This window comes from Podarcis cretensis (genome assembly GCF_951804945.1).
Source record: "Podarcis cretensis genome assembly, chromosome: 2".
Lineage (NCBI taxonomy): Eukaryota > Metazoa > Chordata > Lepidosauria > Squamata > Lacertidae > Podarcis > Podarcis cretensis.
This window is the reverse complement of record NC_137171.1, coordinates 18,817,649-18,836,151: the sequence shown is the minus strand read 5'-3', so window position 1 is coordinate 18,836,151 and position 18,503 is coordinate 18,817,649. Positions and strand designations below refer to the sequence as shown.

The 18,503-nt window shown below is 43.2% G+C and overlaps 1 protein-coding gene and 2 long non-coding RNA genes across 4 annotated transcripts in view; 2 read left to right on the top strand and 1 right to left on the bottom strand.

The window, feature by feature from the left end:
• Positions 1-1,448: 1,448 nt before the first annotated feature.
• LOC307209314 lies at positions 1,449-4,320 on the top strand. The gene is made up of 2 exons (XR_013835539.1): positions 1,449-1,486; positions 4,088-4,320. It is a non-coding gene; the product is annotated as an uncharacterized lncRNA (long non-coding RNA).
• A 1,037-nt stretch (positions 4,321-5,357) lies between these two features.
• LOC307210150 lies at positions 5,358-12,417 on the top strand. The gene is made up of 2 exons (XR_013835877.1): positions 5,358-6,511; positions 6,543-12,417. It is a non-coding gene; the product is annotated as an uncharacterized lncRNA (long non-coding RNA).
• Positions 10,154-18,503, bottom strand: part of HLF (HLF transcription factor, PAR bZIP family member) — a 66,364-nt gene continuing 58,014 nt past the window's right edge. Inside the window, exons 3-4 of one of the 2 annotated variants that reach the window (XM_079965662.1) lie at positions 17,424-17,644; positions 10,154-13,447 (exon numbers count right to left, since the gene is read on the bottom strand). In XM_079965662.1, the coding sequence (XP_079821788.1) occupies positions 13,229-13,447; positions 17,424-17,644 (440 nt within the window). In that variant the 3' untranslated portion in view covers positions 10,154-13,228. The remainder of the gene's footprint in view (positions 13,448-17,423; positions 17,645-18,503) is intronic. The other variant, XM_079965663.1, reaches the window with a different exon arrangement.

Sequence of the window (18,503 nt, the reverse complement as noted above, 5' to 3'; positions counted from 1 at the left end):
TCAAGGTAGGCTACATCCACTGCGTTCCCTTCATCTACCAGGCTTGTAATTCTGTCAAAAAACGAGATCAGGTTAGTCTGAAATGACTTATTTTTCAGAAATCCATGCTGACTATTGGTGATCACAGTATTCCTTTCTAGGTGCTCACTGTTTGCTTAATGATCTGCTCCAGAATCTTCCCTGGTATTGATGTCAGACTGACTGGGCGGTAATTGTTCCCTACCTTGATCCTCTTGTTTGTCATGACTGCACAGCTCCCACTTCCTTTCCCTTAATTACCGTATTTTTCTGTGTATAAGACGGCATTTTTTCCTTAGAATCAATAGGCAAAAATTGTGAGTGGTCTTATACATGGATAGCAGAGGGGGGACGGGCGATTGGTGGCAGCAGCCAGCAGGATATTGACAGCGGTGATTGGGCATGTGATTGGTTGCTGTGGCAATGCCTGCTGACAATTGGCTGTGGCTGTGGCAATTGGGCGGTCGATTTACGGCTGCGACATGGCGTACATGCAATCGGCTGTTGTTCCGTCTAGTTTGCAGGTGGGCTTTTGTGGCGAGTGTGCAGATGACTGCTGGAGGTGGCGATTTGTGCAATTTGCAGTGGCGAGCAGTCAGTAGAGTGATTGGTCAGTAGAGTGATTGGTTCCCCCAAAAGCAGAACAACTCTGGGCAATTTTCCCCCTCCTCAAAAAAACTCCACAACTTTGGGCAACCCCCCCCCCCAATTTTTTGTTGCAGTCCCCAGAAACAGGGGTCATCTTATACATGGGGGCGTGTTATACATGGAAAAATACAGTATTTGTTGTTTAGTCGTTTAGTCGTGTCCGACTCTTCGTGACCCCATGGACCAGAGCACGCCAGGCACTCCTGTCTTCCACTGCCTCCCGCAGTTTGGTCAGGCTCATGTTTGTAGCTTCGAGAAAATACAGTATACTCCCTCTTATCTCCCTGCTTGTCTCATTCCATGTTGCTCCATAGATAAGCCGTTTTAATTATTGGATCCACCTCCTATCTCATTTGCCATTTTGCTGGTACCACTGTTCTCCTGCCTTGCCTAATGAGTGAGCTTTACCTAAATAAATACTTCCTCAATGATTCATTTCTTGTAGTGAGGTTAAAGCTCACTGGGAAATGATATACAGCAGTATCTTGGTTGTCAAACGGCTTGGCTCCCAAACAAATCGACTCCTGAACACCGCAAACCCAGAAGTGAGTGTTCTGGTTTGTGAACATTTTTTCGGAAGCCGAACGTCCGACATGGCTTCCGCGGCTTCTGATTGGCTGCAGGAAGCTCCTGCAGCCAATCGGAACCTGCGCCCTGGTTTTCGAACAGTTTCGGGAGTCGAACGGACTCCCAGAACGGATTAAATTCGAGAACCATGGTACCACTGTATAATGAATTGAAAAAGATGTTTAAAATAATGTTTGTTAAAAAAAAAAATCACTTTTGGTTTTCGATCATTCGGGAGTGTTTGAGAACCAAGGTACGACTGTGGATGAATAAACGAGTAAATTAAGTTAATTTGGAATATGCTTAAAAATTTAAGGAACCGCAGAAAAGGGGGGAAGGAAGTCGAGTTTTGAAATGTTAAAATGATTGTAAAATTATTGAAATGTATAAAATTGAAAATCATAAATAAAATAAAAAGGATTCATTTCTCAGTGGGGCCTGTTCTCCAGACTGAATGTTGGAAGATTTAGCCCAGATAAAAGAAAGTACATTGTCACACAACGCTTTATTAAACTATGAAACAACCTCTGTTAACCACTCGTTGATGGGTAAGTAGGGAGCTGGGCAGGAGAGGGTTTGGCAATCCTCATGCTTTGCTTCCCCTATGAATGTCTAGCGATGCAGAATCCCAGAGTGCTAACACTTCTTTTACTTCAGCCATGCAGAAATTTGCCTCAAGCTACATTATAGTGTCAAAACCCCGCTGAGGCCAACATTTACACATGACCCAAATAGGAACAGAAAGTCGAGTGCTTTCTCTCTCCTGGTTGCGTAGTAGGAACGCATGAGAAAGGTCACACTTTGGTGGTTGTTTTTTTAAAATAAAAATAGATAAAACTTGCAGGTCGTGCGCCTCTGTTTTGTCACTGGGACAATCTGGGTGGTGACAAGTCAGGAATGGGGTGTAATTGGCCTTAAATTGTTACAAGCTTTTGATCACCCACTTTTGTTGTACCACGGAGTCTCTAGTGGAAATATCTAAATCCCCCAAATGCAAAATTCTTACCAAAGTTCAAAACTCATTACACAGTACCCAAAAAGAGTTTGGGTTTGATATCCTGCTTTATCACTACCCGAAGGAGTCTCAAAGCGGCTAACATTCTCCTTTCCCTTCCTCCCCCACAACAAACACTCTGTGAGGTGAGTGAGGCTGAGAGACTTCAGAGAAGTGTGACTAGCCCAAGGTCACCCAGCAGCTGCATGTGGAGGAGCGGAGATGCGAACCCGGTTCCCCAGATTATGAGTCTGTCGCTCTTAACCACTACACCACACTGGCACTACACCACACTGACCAAGGTTTCAAGATCTAGTTCCCAAGTGCAATTGAAGCGATTCATGTGATCAGTTTGGGCTAGATTTATTAGGTGAAGGGAATTAAAATGCAGCTCGCCAGCTTTGCTGCCAACTCATCTATGATTAAATAGTTACAGCTCCTATCTCCTGTTGTGTACAGAAGTTGTACCAATAGGTATTGAATAGTTGGTGAGGTGCCAGAATCAATGCTAGGTGACCTTCCCACATGACGAACTTTTGGGGTGGCAATTTAACTTGCTGCTGTCATCCTGAGGGCACCTAACCTTGCCAGTACTTACCTGTTCTAGTGTAGTAGGGCTTACTTGAGAGATGTTTATATTTATCATACTTTGTATCATGGGAGCATCGCCTTGTACCAAGTCGGATCAATGGTCCATTTACATGGTCTACACCAGGCATGTCCAACCAGTTGATAGTAATCTGATGGCTGATCACTGGGCATCCCTGGTCGATCGCGGGATCCTGATTGATCACCCCCAAAGGGAAAAAACCTCAGCAACTCTGGTCTGTCGTCCCCCAAAAAAGCTCCACAACTTTGGTCAATCCAATGGGTAAATCACTGCCAGTTTTTTAATAGTGGGATGAGATCACAATCTCTTGGGAGTTGTTTCTTAGTTGGTCTTTAAGGTGCTACTGGAAGGAATTTTTTTATCTTGGGATTTGGACGTGCCTGGTCTACACTGATAAGCAGCTAAAGTTAGAGCTCAACTGCTCTATGGAATTTCAATCTGGATGTCAGGGTTTACCTAGGGTATCAGGGTTTACCAGTGTATCTGAAGAAGTGTGCATGCACACGAAAGCTCATACCAAGAACTGACTTAGTTGGTCTTTAAGGTGCTACTGGAAGGAATTTTTTAAGGGTTTACCTAGTCAGTGGAACGAGTGCAGGCAGCCCTTCTATTTAAGATTTTCCCTGTCCCACGCAGCGTACCTTGCACAGCCCTGTGTTTAGAGGGAGGCCAACATAAGCTAGATACAGTTGCCAGGACTTCTTTTATGCTGGCTAAACATTTGTTTTTCAGCAGACAAAGACACTTTACTTAGCAAAGTTCTGCCAGACTCCTTCCCTTCCTCAGGGCTACAACTGTTTTGCACAAAGATACGGCAACTCGGGCTTTCAGAGGATCTCCTGGGTGCTGTGGCTTTCCCAATCGCCAAGGCCATGTTAAAAACTAGGCTATGGGACATAGATCGCCAGGAACCAATCTCAACTGTGGAAAAAACATGTTCCCCTCTTTATTTTCGACTCTCTTGGGCGCAGGAATTTAACCTTAATTATTTACAATTTTTGTTTAACCCACAAGAAAGGGCTTTTTCGCTGGCTAGGTTCAATTCTAATCCTTCTAACCTCCTTTGGGGTAAGTCTGCGGGTTTGGCAGAAAGAGATAGGATCTGCCCATGCGATGCCCACCTGGTGGAAACTGTAGCTCACATGGCCCTTAAATGTAAAATGTATGATGATCTCCGCCAACAATTTCTAGACCATCTATGTATTCCGACATGGAAACCGGAGACAGAGGTTGTACGCTTCTTATTACAGGGGAGAGACCAGAAGCTCACCAAGACAGTAGCTAAGTTCCTCTATTTGATTTTTTGTCACCGAAGTACGCTACAGGATCCTGCCCTTGCTGGAGACCCACAGAGATGAAACAGATTGCTTGCCTCTTCTTCCCTTTGGCAAATGACTGTACTGTTGAAATGGTGACGAGATCGCACTGGCCTATTTATTCTGAATGTTTGTATGTGATGCCAATAAAGGTTTGATGATGATGATGATAAGCAGCTCTTCAGGGTTTCAGACAGGTTTATTTCCTGGCCCAACGTGGTGATGCCAGGGATTGAACTTGGAACATTTTATATACAATATCAGCACTCTAGATCTTGGGATATTGCACACGAAATCACCCTGTTTTAGGAATCTGCAAGCTTGCCAAGGAGTTGATGAGTTTCATTACTGAGTTATTTGTAGTTCGACAGATCACTCTCCTCCCCGGGTTAGGAGGGAAAATGGCAAAGACAGATTATTTATTGGGACAGAGTGATTTTTGCACCTGTTGTTAAAGTTGCAAAACAACGAAGCACAGGACGGAGCAATGGAGAATTCCTGAAACAACAATGGGATATTAGCTTTTCCCAAGGCATGATGGATAACAGCAACAACTGGGAAAAGATAGGCATAATATTTTACAAGGACAGGAAGAAACATCACCGAAAGAAAGATTGTCACACAGGAAGAACAAGGATACAGTTTGAGTGCATCACTTGTAGATTTATATATTATTTAATGTGTCGATACGAATGGAAGTTGTCAATATTGCAGTTGTTGTATAGGGGATTGTTATTTTGACTGGAGTGTAATTGAAATTAAAAAGATTCAGGAACGCAAAAATAAAGTAAACCATCAAACCATCAATTCTAGCACTTGGGGGCCACCTAAATTATGTAATTTGGTATTTGAATTATTGGTATTAGTAATTGTATGATAATCTGGCATTGTTATAATGAGGCTATTATTGGAATGTAACTGAAAACTAATAAAAATTATTATATATATAAAAAACTGCTCTGGAAGGTGGAATAAGTGGAGATAGAGGATGCTCCAAGGACAGCCATTGGGCTTCATGCATGGGCGAGGATTTTGATATTGGTCTCTTTGCTCCAAATTGATCACTTTCCAGAAAATTACACAGGCTCTTTATGAAGAAACACTGTCGCTAATGACCGTGCCAAAATTAAGAATCCCACCCAAACTTTGGGTGCAAGCTCACCTCCCCTGATGCATGAAAAGAAATCGACACTCAAGAGAAGAAAAAAATTAAATGATTTTATTAAACATTAAAGAATAAAAGACAGAAAGATTTGGGCTGAAAAGCATACAGAACGCAATCCATTTCATGACATACATTAAATTTGATCTTATTTGTTAAAATCCTGTTAACAGAGGTGGTCTTGTGGTGTGGCCAGAAATACAGTGGTCGATCATGGGAGAGAGCAAGTGAAAAAAAGATTGGTACCGGACTAAGTTCACTGTATTTTGGACACAAAGAAATCGGTGGGACACAAGGCCTGTCATGACTCAACTTCTTGCACTGATTTCAACGGGACATTTAACATAGTCCGGATCTAGTATTTTGTTTTATATCCTTTTCCAAGTTAAAAGAATAATCACTATTCCGTTTTTCAAAGTACATGCATGCGCTAATCCAACCTCACAATCTCTCTCTCTCACACACACATACACACACTCCCGAGTAAAAACAAAGGCAGGTATCGCAGGAGAAGAAACATCAGCTCAAAAGATAAGGCTAGGTTTTGCTCCTCTACATACACCTGACTCTCATGGAATGATGTGTGATCTCAAATCCTATACAGCAGGGGCAGACAGTTCATGGTACCAGGCCAGACTTGGGTTATTGACAACCGTCAGGTATAGAGAGCCTTTTAGCCATAGTCAGGCTTCCAGTTACTGGTTTCCTGTAACCTCCCTCCCAGCAGATGTGCCAGTCTGGAGATTTTAGAAGGGATATCTCTTCGTATCCCCACACAGCCATCTGTCTTAGATTGGCCCTCCAGCCTGTCGAATTGCTGACCAGAGTTACAGAGTCACCAATCAGAACAAAATCCAGTTCTGCCATGGGATCGGGTCAGGGAGCTTTTGCTGGCGGGTTCTGTGCCACGATGCAGTCCAATAGCAGCCACCCGTCTCTTGAGATTGTGCCTGTTATTTTCCTGGCGCCTGGCTTGTTGTTTTCACTCGCTTTGTCCTTCCAAATAAGTTGGCCACCAGTGTGCTTTGGCGGGCCAGCTGTGAGGCTGGCCAGCTGGTCGGCCGGCCAAAGTGGGAATCCTCTCGGAAGCAGCAGGAAATTCGCCTTGAGTGTTTGCAGACCAAGCAACAGGTACAGGGTTAAGAGGTGAAGCGATTGCTTCACCACATGCTCAGTGCCACACAATATAGGCAGTTGTTATAAGTTACTACCGCTAACTGTTTGTAGAAACCTTTGTATAATTTGTGCAGTATAACCAAACTTAATCGAACATACCCCTAACCACTCTGCCTGGAAAATTCAAAGTTTACCTGGAACCATAAGATAAAGTCATTGCTTCTGAAAATAAGCTTTTAAAAGAGCAGTGCATACAAGACCACGAAGTCTGCAGCAGAACTTTATGTCTTGCAGATATATATATATATATATATATGCATATGCCATATGTATTTCATCAATGCCTCTAAAGGTTCCGCTGAAGTCTAGCAACTAAAGATGCGAAAAGGACTGATTCACCCAACCCAAAAATTTAGGCTGAGTTTGGTAAAGCAGCCATGTTATTGGCTTATCACTTGGGTCTCCAACTACAATTCCTATCATCCCTGACTACTGGTCCTGCTAGCTAGGAATGATGGGAGTTGTAGTCCAAAAACAGGAGACCCAAGTTTGGGAAACCCTGGTTTACCGCAAGCCAAAGTTATTTTTTTCTTCTAAGGTTGCAGTCCTATACCTACTTACCCAGTGGGATTTATGTCTGATTAGACTTGTGAAGAATTTGTGGTATCATATTTTTTTTTAAAAAAAAAATCACTGACACTTTTCCAGGGTATGTAGGTTCTACGCCAGGGACAGGGGATGTGTGACCCTCCCAACTCCCATATATAACTCCCAATGTCTCTACTGGCCGTTCTAGATGGGGATGATGGGAGCTGGACTCTGACAACATCCACCAGGTTCCCTACATTATTGCTTATGGACACTGTAACCTCGAGTCCTTTCCTCCCAACCTAATTGCACATTGGAGAATCAAAACACCCATGGCAGACATCAGATCAGCGCCTGCAGTCATATTCAAACATCATGTTGCAATCACCACATGAAACAGTCGTGTGCATTCTGTCATAGAAATGTGAGAATTATAATTTTTAAAAGGCCTTCTCCCCCCTTTTTTTTTTGCTCCCTGAAATGTGCCCACAGCCTGGCATTGTCTTTTTTAAGGGCATTTTTTAAAAAACAAAAACCTGAGCATGAATCAGCCAGAGTTAAGCACTATTAAGTCTCGTTGATTTCAATAGGAGGGAGTTTGAATATGTGCTCTCCTCCCACACTGGACTCAATGGGACTCCATGGAACTTTTATCTTTGTTTGGGTTGCATCTATGACTTTCGTTTTTACAGACGGTGGGATTTTTTTATTTATTATTAAAAAACTTTTTCCTTTTTCTTTTTTACTGGCCAGTAAAGAATAGCTTACATTCTAAATAGCTACAACATATTCCCTCCACTGGAATAATGGTCCATAGAAATACAGACGTGGTCAAACAAGTGGTACATTTTTTGGAGGGGCAAAACCCTCTCCAGGAAATCTGCATAATAATGGGAAATCAAAATTGCCTATGCCACAATAAGGTGTATTTTTGACTAAATCACCTTCAGAATAAGGTGCGTTTTATTGGAATAAACAAGTGTTTGCTTTGAGAAGAAAGCAATTCTCGAGAAACCCATAGCACCATAACTTCCTGATGTACGAATAATGTGCACCCATTTTTGTTTTTGCTTTGTTAGAGCAAGCCTCATCGTGACAAGGAAATAACTGTTCTGGCCTGTTTGAGTGTAACAATGGCAAACCATAATACAGATAATTCACCTGGCTGGGCCTGACCTAGTCCTCAACCAGAGGCAGAATGAGGTGGGCAAGGAAATAGCAGAATCAGTGTTTCACGCGTCGGAAAGTCATAACCCACAGGCAATAAGAGGCATAGGGATGACCCTGGCCCCAAGAATCCACACAAAAGGGTGCAATTCAGGTCAGCTAGGTTTTACACAGAGTAGACCCACTGAAATGAATGAGCATGACTATGAGTAAAAGTTCAATACCAGCCAGTCTACCTTATAATTTCAACAGGAATTAAAAGCACCCGAGACCCGTCGCATACATTGCAATTTTCAGCTTAACTTCTGACAGTTTTCTTTTAGCTGGAACTCACTAGAACTCAGTTGCAGCACCTCTCAGGTGGGAGCCATTGCCTCACTGGCTGACAGGGCCAAAAAGGATGTTTTTATTATGATTTATCACTGATGTTCTGTAATGTGTTTTTAATGTTGTACACCACCCTGAGATCTTTTAATAAAGGGCAGTATATAAATTGTAGTAGTACAGTGGTACCTCGGGCTACATACGCTTCAGGTTACAGACTCCGCTAACCCAGAAATAGTACCTCGGGTTAAGAACTTTGCTTCAGGATGAGAACAGAAATCATGCTCCAGCAGCGCGGCGGCAGCAGGAGGCCTCATTAGCTAATGTGGTGCCTCAGGTTAAGAACAGTTTCAGGTTAAGAACGGACCTCCGGAATGAATTAAGTACTTAACCCAAGGTACCACTGTAGTAGTAGTAGTAGTAATAGTAATAGAATAAGACAGGCGTTCATGGTGAGTTCCAGCACCTCTTTTTCTAGAAAAATAGCACCGACATCTGAAAATGTCAGGCATACAGGTGACAAATGTGGTGTTGCTCCTCAAGAAGCTATGAATGGCTAAACCTCCTTGTTGTGGAAAAAAAGCATGGTTTGCCTCTGTGTAATATGTGAATTGTTCCCCAAGGATGGTGCATGAAGCTTACAGTCTCCTTCTTCAATAGAGATGTTCATCAGGAAGTCATCCAGGAGACTCCACAGCTTGACCTTCCTTACAACTAATCCAGAAAGCGGCAGGAGACTGGGAGTGGCCGCCCTGACCATATAACACCGGTCCTGAAAGACCTACATTGGCTCCCAGTACATTTCCAAGCACAGTTCAAAGTGTTGGTGCTGACCTTTAAAGCCCTAAACGGCCTCGGTCCAGTATACCTGAAGGTCCAGCTCCAAGGGCCTTCTGGTGATTCCCTCCCTGCAAGAAGTGAGGTTACAGGGAACCAGGCAGAGGGCCTTCTCGGTAGTGGCGCCTGCCCTGTGGAACGCCCTCCCATCAAATGTAAAGGAAACAAACAACTATCTGACTTTTAGGAGACATCTGAAGGCAGCCCTGTATAGGGAAGTTTTTAATGTTTGAAGTTTTATTCTGTTTTTGTCCTCTGTTGGGAGCCACCCAGAGTGGCTGGGGCAACCCAGTTAGATGGTGTGTGTGGGTGTGGGTGTGTGTTTACAAATTTTAAAAATTACCGTATTTTTCCATGTATAAGACGCCCTCAAGTATAAGACGCCCCCCTCTTTTTTAAAAATCCAAAATTAAGAAAACGCACTATGCACGATCTGTGTATAAGACGATCCCTTATTTTAAACTTCAAAAATTTAGGAAAAAATATAGTCTTATACACGGAAAAATGTGGTATTATTATTATTTGGGAAGCCTGCCTCACTCTAAAGAACCATTGGGTTTGTGAAGTGTATAAATGAACAAAAGTCACACAAACAGGATGCTCCTCAGGGTAGAGACAACACCTTACCTCAGCAGCAAATGTGAAATGTGAAAGAAGGCAGGGAATGTGCAAGCTTTATTACTGTTTTGGGCAAGATGCTGTTTAACTTAAGCCCTGTGATGAGCATCACAGAGTATTTTGTGCCTTTTTTCCTTGGCAAATGGGACTCACTGCATTGTTGTTGGAAAAAAAACATCCTCATTACATGAATGGGAAAACAGTTATTTATTTATTAGAAATACAAAGGACCCTGGAGAACCGTGGTTTGTTTGTTTTTTTAACTTTCATAAAATGTTTAGGGCACAATCCATCCGAATGTGGGCAAGGCCAGCTATGCATGGAGGAATTCCGCAAAGACCCAGTGAGGTATGTTCCCTTTAGTGGCTTTCATACACTGCAGCGCCCTGAACCAAGAAATGGATATATTGCACGACTCCCTGTCTCAATCCGGCCCATGGTCGCCCACGTGCGCAGTGTTCATCCTCTGAGCATGCGCCAAGGTGGCACGTGCTGAGGAGCGCAAGGAACAGCAGTGCCCAATTCAACCCAATGCGATCTCTTCGCATGCAAGCAGCTGCACCCACATGGCGATGGATCGTGCCCCAACGTAAAGCACAAAACCCTTCCAAAGTCTCAGTGGTAAGCAAAAAATAAGAAAGATCTCAAGGGGGAAAGGGGAACAACAATCTAGAAGCGTCTTCTCTCTGTACAATGCTAACGAATATATAAAGAGATATATATCTTTGCTCTGCCTTTAAACGTGGAATAATTTCTTTTTATTTCTCCTCGCTGTGATATATGCTCTCTCTCTCTCTCAAAATACACAATCAGCATTTGTCCTTGAAAAATACTGTACAAAAAAAGCACACTCTAATGATTCTGTAGAAACTTTATACATATTGTAATAATCGTGTTCTTTTGGTCTTCAGGAAACATTTGTATGGATTGGATTCGCCACAGTATGACAACACCATCACCTTTCAATACAGACCTGCATCTCCTACATTCACTTTTTTTAAAAAAATTTCCTGCTGAAAGTCCACTATAATATAACACAAGTTTCGAAAGCAAAATGAGAACAAAAAGCAGAAAACAACAGGAGAAAGCTTGAGAGCCATCGGTTTTATGATACAATCGGAAACAAAACATCTCAAGGAAAAGCAGGATTTGCAAAAAGTGACTTCTCGCCGATTCAAAAGAATCTGGAGAAACAGCAAGGGAGAAGTCCACAGAAAGTATTTTACAGAAAAGTTGAATATAGAGCTGAATTTAAAGTCTTTAATCACATAAACAGGACTTGAAGAAATGCAAATGGCAAAGGAAATAACAATCGTAACAGCAATAATAACAATAAACCCTCCAAACTCCAAAAGTGGTGAATATTTGAAAATTTTCGTTTTTGTTCTCTTGCCAACGAATTGCCACGTGTCTTTTGCACCCCAATCCAGCAAGGGCAATCACTGCCTCCCTATCCCCTATTAACACCAGTGGGCTGTTTGAGGAATGGGGCAGGTGTGGGGCTGAGTCCAAACACAACCTCATCCTCTCCCCATTAATAGGGTATTGACATTGCCATAGGTGTCTGGACCAGTTACTTATACTTTCAGTTGGGGGCAAGGGGTGGACATCGGCAAGCACAGCAGTATATGTGCACCAGGCTGGCCCAACTGTAGAGGTAAAACTACACAACCTCTTGTGGTGCCACAATCCGAGAGCTGCCTGTTTCGGCTGTCACAGCCTGCAATTTCGGAGGAGGTCCATAGGGGCAGCAGAGCAGCTTGACAGCTGGGTTTAATATCCCACGCAGCAACAACGGGAAAGTTGTAGCCCTCCAGTTGCTCCCGGACTCCAACTCCCATGAGCCACAGCAAGTGTGGCCAATGGCCAAGGATGATGGGAGTTGTAGTCCGGCAACATCCAGCGAGCCAAAGGCCTCTCCCCGTTCCTGCAGTCAACAGCCTTTTGATTTCTGCACAGACACACCCCTCACTAGAGGGCAGACATAGCTGTATGGAAGTGTAAAAGAAGTTATCGGGCAATTTTTAACAGAACAGTATCCTACGTCAGCACTTGATAACGTTGTGCTCAGCGTATGGCACCAGCAGGGGGAGCAAGACTTTGATTTGTCACAAGGTGGCAAAATGCCTAGACTGGCCCTCTAAGTGCACCTTCTGCTTGCACCATCGCTTGACTGCTTTAGAAAACTTATCCCCCACTTTTCTGTTTGAGCATTTGAACTGCTCAGTGGGGACGGCTTCCAGCAATTAAAAACCAAACCATGTTTGAGAGGTTCTTGTAGCAGCCTATCAATAAGTTTTTTACAAATTACAAAGGAAAACCCAGTGGAAAATTATCTTATCAGGTAGGGCAGGTGATCCTATGTCCACCTGGAACATTGCAAGTAACATACCAGAGTGCACAAGAGGATTATTGCTTAGGTTCAGGCTGTGCAAAACAAAACAAAAAATAACACTCCCTGTGATTTATTTGCAGTTTTTGGGTTTTAGAGCCATGAAAGGAAACTATCAGCTGTTTCTTACGAGATCTACCGAGAAAACTATCAGCAGCAGTGCGAACCTGAAGATATCTTCTTTTTTTTAATCCCCAAAGCTTAAGAACACAACAAAACAAAAGGAGAAAAATCTATAAATTAAATATTTCTGCAGTGTAGCATTAAAATATCATCTGTGCATTTGCAGTAGCAAGTTAAAAATGTCTGATTAGGCATATTTAAACAACAGATTCAGGGAGGGTAGGCTTTGTTTTCTTCCTCCTCCATTTATAGCGCGATTCATTCTTTCCGTTCTCGTTTTCAAAATTAAATCAAGAGAATGGCAAAAGGGTAAAATAATAACAATAGTAATAATAATAATAATAATAAAACCTAGTTCAAAGCAGCACTGGAAAATATTTAATTATTTAATGAAAAGCTTAACTATGGCAGGTTTCAGCAGTCCCAGTGAAAACGAGTCACCCTTCCATTTCCATAAAAATGGGGAGTGCTGAGGTGAACATGCACACACGCCCACACATACACAGACCCGCGCATGCGTGTACGCACATAGAAAAAAAAAGTTGTACGCTGTTTTTTTGTTTTGTTTCTGTTTTCCTGGTAAAGTGCTGATGGTGAAAGGTTGGGGGCGTTTGGGTGTGGTACTATCAAGGAATAAACACACTGTCCATCGATTCAAATGCCAACCCACCGAAAAGAAAAAAGAAAGAAAAGAAAGAAGAAGGAGGGGCAGAAAGGGAGGGCAGAAAGGGGTGGGTGGGAATGCCATTTACAGAGGACCATGCCGGGCTTCATACTTGGCGAGGACATTCTTGTATTTGCCCAGCTCTTTCCGTAGATCGGCCACTTCCTGGCGCAGAGCGGAGTTCTCCTTCTCCAGGAATGAGGCGCGAATGGCAATCTGGTTCTCCTTCAGCCTCCGAGCATCTCTGGACCGCTTGGCAGCCATGTTGTTCTTTCTGCGTCTTGCCCAGTATTTGTCATCCTGCTCATTAATCACAGAGAGGGAGAAAGGCAGCGTTAGACTTCAGCAGATTAATGGAGCTTCTGCTACAAGGCACCAGAGCAGGGTCGGCACAGCGCACTTCTACTGGCAGGGCTACATATATTCTAATCGGCCTTCGCTGCATACATGTCATACTGGGGACTGGGAGCAGCCGCCGGTACCATGTAACACCAGCCCCGAAAGACCTACGCTGGCTCCCAGTACATTTCGGAACACAATTCAAAGTGTCGGTGCTGACCTTTAAAGCCCTAAACAGCCTCGGCCCTGTATACCTGAAGGAGCATCTCCACCCCCATCGTTCAGCCCGGACACTGAGGTCCAGCTCCGAGGACCTTCTGGAGGTTCCCTCACTGTGAGAAGTGAGGTTACAGGGAACCAGGCAGCAGAGGGCCTTCTCGGTGGTGGCACCCTCTCATCAGATGTCAAGGAAGTAAGCAACTATCTGACTTTTAGAAGACGTTTGAAGGCAGCCCTGCTTAGGGAAGTTTTTGACGTTTGATGTTTTATCGAATTTTCAATATTCTGTTGGGAGCTGTCCAGAGCGGGGTATAAATAATAAGTAGTAGTAGTAGTTGTTGTTGTTATCACACAAAGAATTCTCAGCCTATTGTTAAAGGTGCTGTGGGGGTAAAACTACAGTTTCCAGGATTTCTGGTAGGATTTCTTTAAAGGTATGCAGACCAGATCTGAACATCCCAAGTAGTACGGGTTTCTGTTGTTAGAATAGACAACTTATATCAAATAAATAATCTCTAATAATCTGTTCGAATGTATTAAATATTAAATAACAGCAAATAATAATTAAACAGTTTGTACTTATCAATTGCAACGAAGAATTACTAAACTGTAATCCGTAAAAATAACAGCAAGTCACATAAAGCATACAAAACCATGTAAAAGGATCAAATTGAGAAGCAAGAACATAATTTATAATATTACTTTTTTTAAAAAAAATATCCCTCAACTCCCTGTTGCCCAGAGAGGAAGACTGGAATAAAATGCAAGCACTTTAAGCTACCCAAAAGCAACCTTTGCATGCTGTGAAACCATCCTTACAATGCAACCCTATACAAAGCTACTCAGAAGTAAGTTCCACTGAGTTCAGTGGAGCTTGCTTCCAGGTAAGTGGGTACCAGACTGCAGTATATCTCAGCAGCCTGGCTCCAGAGATATGCCAAAACCCTCTTTCCCCTCCCATTCTTCCTACACCCCGTAGGCTACATCTTGGCTTTATAATTTCCCATCTCCGTCATCATCTCTGCAAAAGAACACAAAAACCAGCTTCAACTTCAGTTCATTCCTGGGCTTATCCAGGCCACGTACAACTTTATTTTAACAAATTGCAAAGGCAAATCCTTTAATCCGGTCCTGAAAGAAGCAGGGCTTGCATCTAGAATCACATGCAGCTGAGAGACGACTGGCCGGCCTAATCTGTTTACCCCTTTCCAGAACTACTCTTCTGCACCATGGGAAACGGGAGAAAGCTGTGACCAAACATTCTGGGAAGAGCCGAGGGCAACTCTCGCTGCTATCTTAGAAGAAACTAGAACGACGGCCATGAATTCCTCTGAGCAAGCAAGGGGCTTGACAGCACTTCCCTGCTCTTAGTTTTCCCCAGGTTCTAACTGTTCCAATGTATTCAAAGGTTTATGTTTCTTGAGGCAAGCCAGTAAATGAACACGGTGAATATGCACACACTGGTTGCACTAGGATGTTATCTGGACTTAATAAGCTGAGATATGGATTAGCCTTGTTCCCCTGCACACAGCTACTTTGTTCCTCCCTTTGTGCAACTGGGGAAAGCAGGTCAGGAAGCCATAGTTGGCTACAGTTTCTAATTTATGCCTGAACTGAGAAACTATGGTTAAGGGCTTCCGAGCAAACTACAGTACAGTCGTACCTTGGAAGTCAAACAGAATCCGTTCCGGAAGTCCGTTTGACTTCCAAAACGTTCAAAAACCAAACTGTGGCTTCTGATTGGCTGCAGGAAGCTCCTACAGCCAATCAGAAGCCATGGAAGCCTTGTTGGACGTTCGGGTTCCAAAAGAACGTATGTAAACCAGAACAATCGCTTCCGGGTTTGGGGTGTTCGGGAGCCAAAATGTCTGAGTTCCAGGGCGTTCGGGAGCTTTAAGTTGCACTTAAAGGGTAAAGGGACCACTGACTGTTAGGTCCAGTCGTGGACGACTCTGGAGTTGCAGCGCTCATCTCGCTTTATTGGTCGAGGGAAGCAAACAACTTCCGGGTCATGTGGCCAGCATGAGTAAGCCGCTTCTGGCGAACCACAGCACCGCACGGAAACACCATTTACCTTCCCGCCGGAGTGGTACCTATTTATCTACTTGCACTTTGACGTGCTTTGGAACTGCTAGGTTGGCAGGAGCAGGGACCAAGCAATGGGAGCTCACCCTGTCGCGGGGATTCGAACCGCCGATCTTCCAGTCGGCAAGCCCTAGACTCTGTGGTTTTAGAGCACAGTGCCACCCGCGTCCCATAAGCTGCAGCTCAACACACCAATATTAAGAATATGATTTCTTAGACATACCCCTCTATCCCTGTTTTACAAACAACAAATCCCATACATAAGAATTTTAGGCAATTTCCCAAGGACATAATGGTGCAGCTGGGAACTAAATTATCCTGACTATTTATTTTTAGTATTAGTGTTATATCTTTTACTGTTCATTTTATTTATTTTTAAATGTGTTCCTTGATAATTTCAATATTCCTTGCAACTCAAAGGTTTTACAGTCGTACCTTGGAAGTCGAACGGAATCTATTCCAGAAGTCCATTCAACTTCCGAAATGTTCAAAAACCAAAGCACAGCTTCTGATTGGCTGCAGGAAGCTCCTGCAGCCAATCGGAAGCCACGGAAGCCCCGTCGGATGTTCGGCTTCCAAAAGAACATTCGAAAACCAGAACACTCACTTCCAGGTTTCGATCATTCGGGAGCCGATTTGTTCTGGAGCCAAGGCATTCGAGATCCAAGGTACGACTGTACTACAATTGAGCAATTTATATAGTTTTCTTTGAATAAAAGCAAGAAATAAATTTATATTTATAATTACTGTATATTTATGTCCTGTCCTCCTTCCCAAGGGAACTCAAACCTTTATCTCACATGGGAACTCAAGGATACCTACTTGATTTTATTATAGATATTTTTATACCGCCGCCAGGACCCTTCCCATATTCATGGTTGCCCACCCTAACATTGACCACACATAAACCCGCTTAGCTTCAGCAAAGTTGCTATATCCTGCACCTTCAGATCATGCCATGTTATGGGCAACCATTAAGATGTTTCACCCGGAGACCCATTCCACCCCTTGCTCTGTGAGTTTCACCATTCATTAACTTTTAATCCACTTGGCTCTCAAAGTCTTATGTGCCGACATTATTTTTGGATGATTAAATAGCAGCTTCTTTCATTCCAGAGAATGAGGGAACCAAGGAAGTACTTGTCTAGGGATAAAAACCTGCCACACAGAAAAATTGAAGCAGATTAGACTGGTCAAATGAAAGCAACACAGCTCAGATTTTTTAAAAAAGAAGGAAAGAAAGAAAGAATAAAGGAAAGAAGGAAGGACGGACGGATGGAAGGAAGGAAGGAATATAATAATCGGAGATCCAAGGTATATTTTTATTTTAATAATATTTTAATGTTTCACTTTTAATTGCATTTGACCTATTAGATAGAATGCAGGAAGGGAAAGTTTTGATTTGTAAGGTTCCTGTGCGCTTCAATTTGACAACCTTATTGCTCTCTGGGCCATAAACAAGAAACCCTGTCTAACCCTGAAAGTGGTACAAGTGGCCCTCCAGGATGTTATTCGATGTCCTAATCCCGGAACATTTTAGTCCATCTAGAAATCAGCAGAAGGGCTCTAAGACCATGCCTTACTCTCTGTACCTCCAGAGCAGTTTCCAGGAGGTTGGACACCGGTCCCAATTTACCTTCAGATCCTCTGGGATGAAGACTTTGCGGGCTTTCTTAATCATCGGCTGCGGCTTCAGTTCCTCCTCGGAGAACTTGCGCTTCCGGGGGTCAAACATCTCCTGGCCAGGAATACTGGAGAGAGCAAGATCAGCCGGGTCGGGTTCATACCCCACTGGAACCTGAATGGTCTCTGGATCGATGGGGCTTGGCGTGTTGCGATTTGCAGGCACGATTTGACCTGCAGAAAGCAGAGACACCATGGTAAGGAAACCAAAAGGGAGAGAACGTTGCAAATTTGTGGTATAACACACACACAAAACACACTCCATGACCCACGAAAATGGGGAGACCGAGGACCTCAAAAACTTTACTGAACCTTGCAAAGATGGCAACGCACACCTCAAATATGAAAACACTTTTACAAGCAACCACACCCTAGGCCAACCCCAACCTCTCTCACCACCACAAGTGAACAGCAGAGAACCTGCACAAGCAACGCTGACCCCAAACCCTACAGATATTAAGTAAAATAGAAACATCTCCACCTGACCCCACCCCCACCCATCTTTCCCCCCCCCACCCCTTTCCCCCTTTTCTTTCTAATGTCTCAACAAATGAAACCGATTTGTAAAAATGTTACATGGAAAAATATGAGAGAGAATTACACCTACTTCTGTAAATCAAGAAAATCTTTAATAAAAATACATTAAAACAAAACAAAAACAAAACAAAAATATGAAAATGCTTTTTTAAAAATCAGAGCATATATGAGTTATAAAGTACAAATAATCCTGGAAAATATATGAGATCGATTACAGAGGAATAGTCAATCCTAGAACGATGAGACTTAACTATAATTTTCTTTCCCTGTTCATAAAACCCGCAAGTGGATAAATGAGTCAAGTGGAGGCCACTCATGTTCCTCTATGTTTGTAAAAACAATGAAATCATTCCATATTGTACCCAAACAAATCTACATTGGTCCTCCAGACTGGACTCCAACTCCCATTGTGCTTTACCACCGGTCTGCATGGCTGGGAATGATGGGAGTTGGAGTCCAATACATTTCCCAAGCCCTCTGCTCTATGGTCCATGCT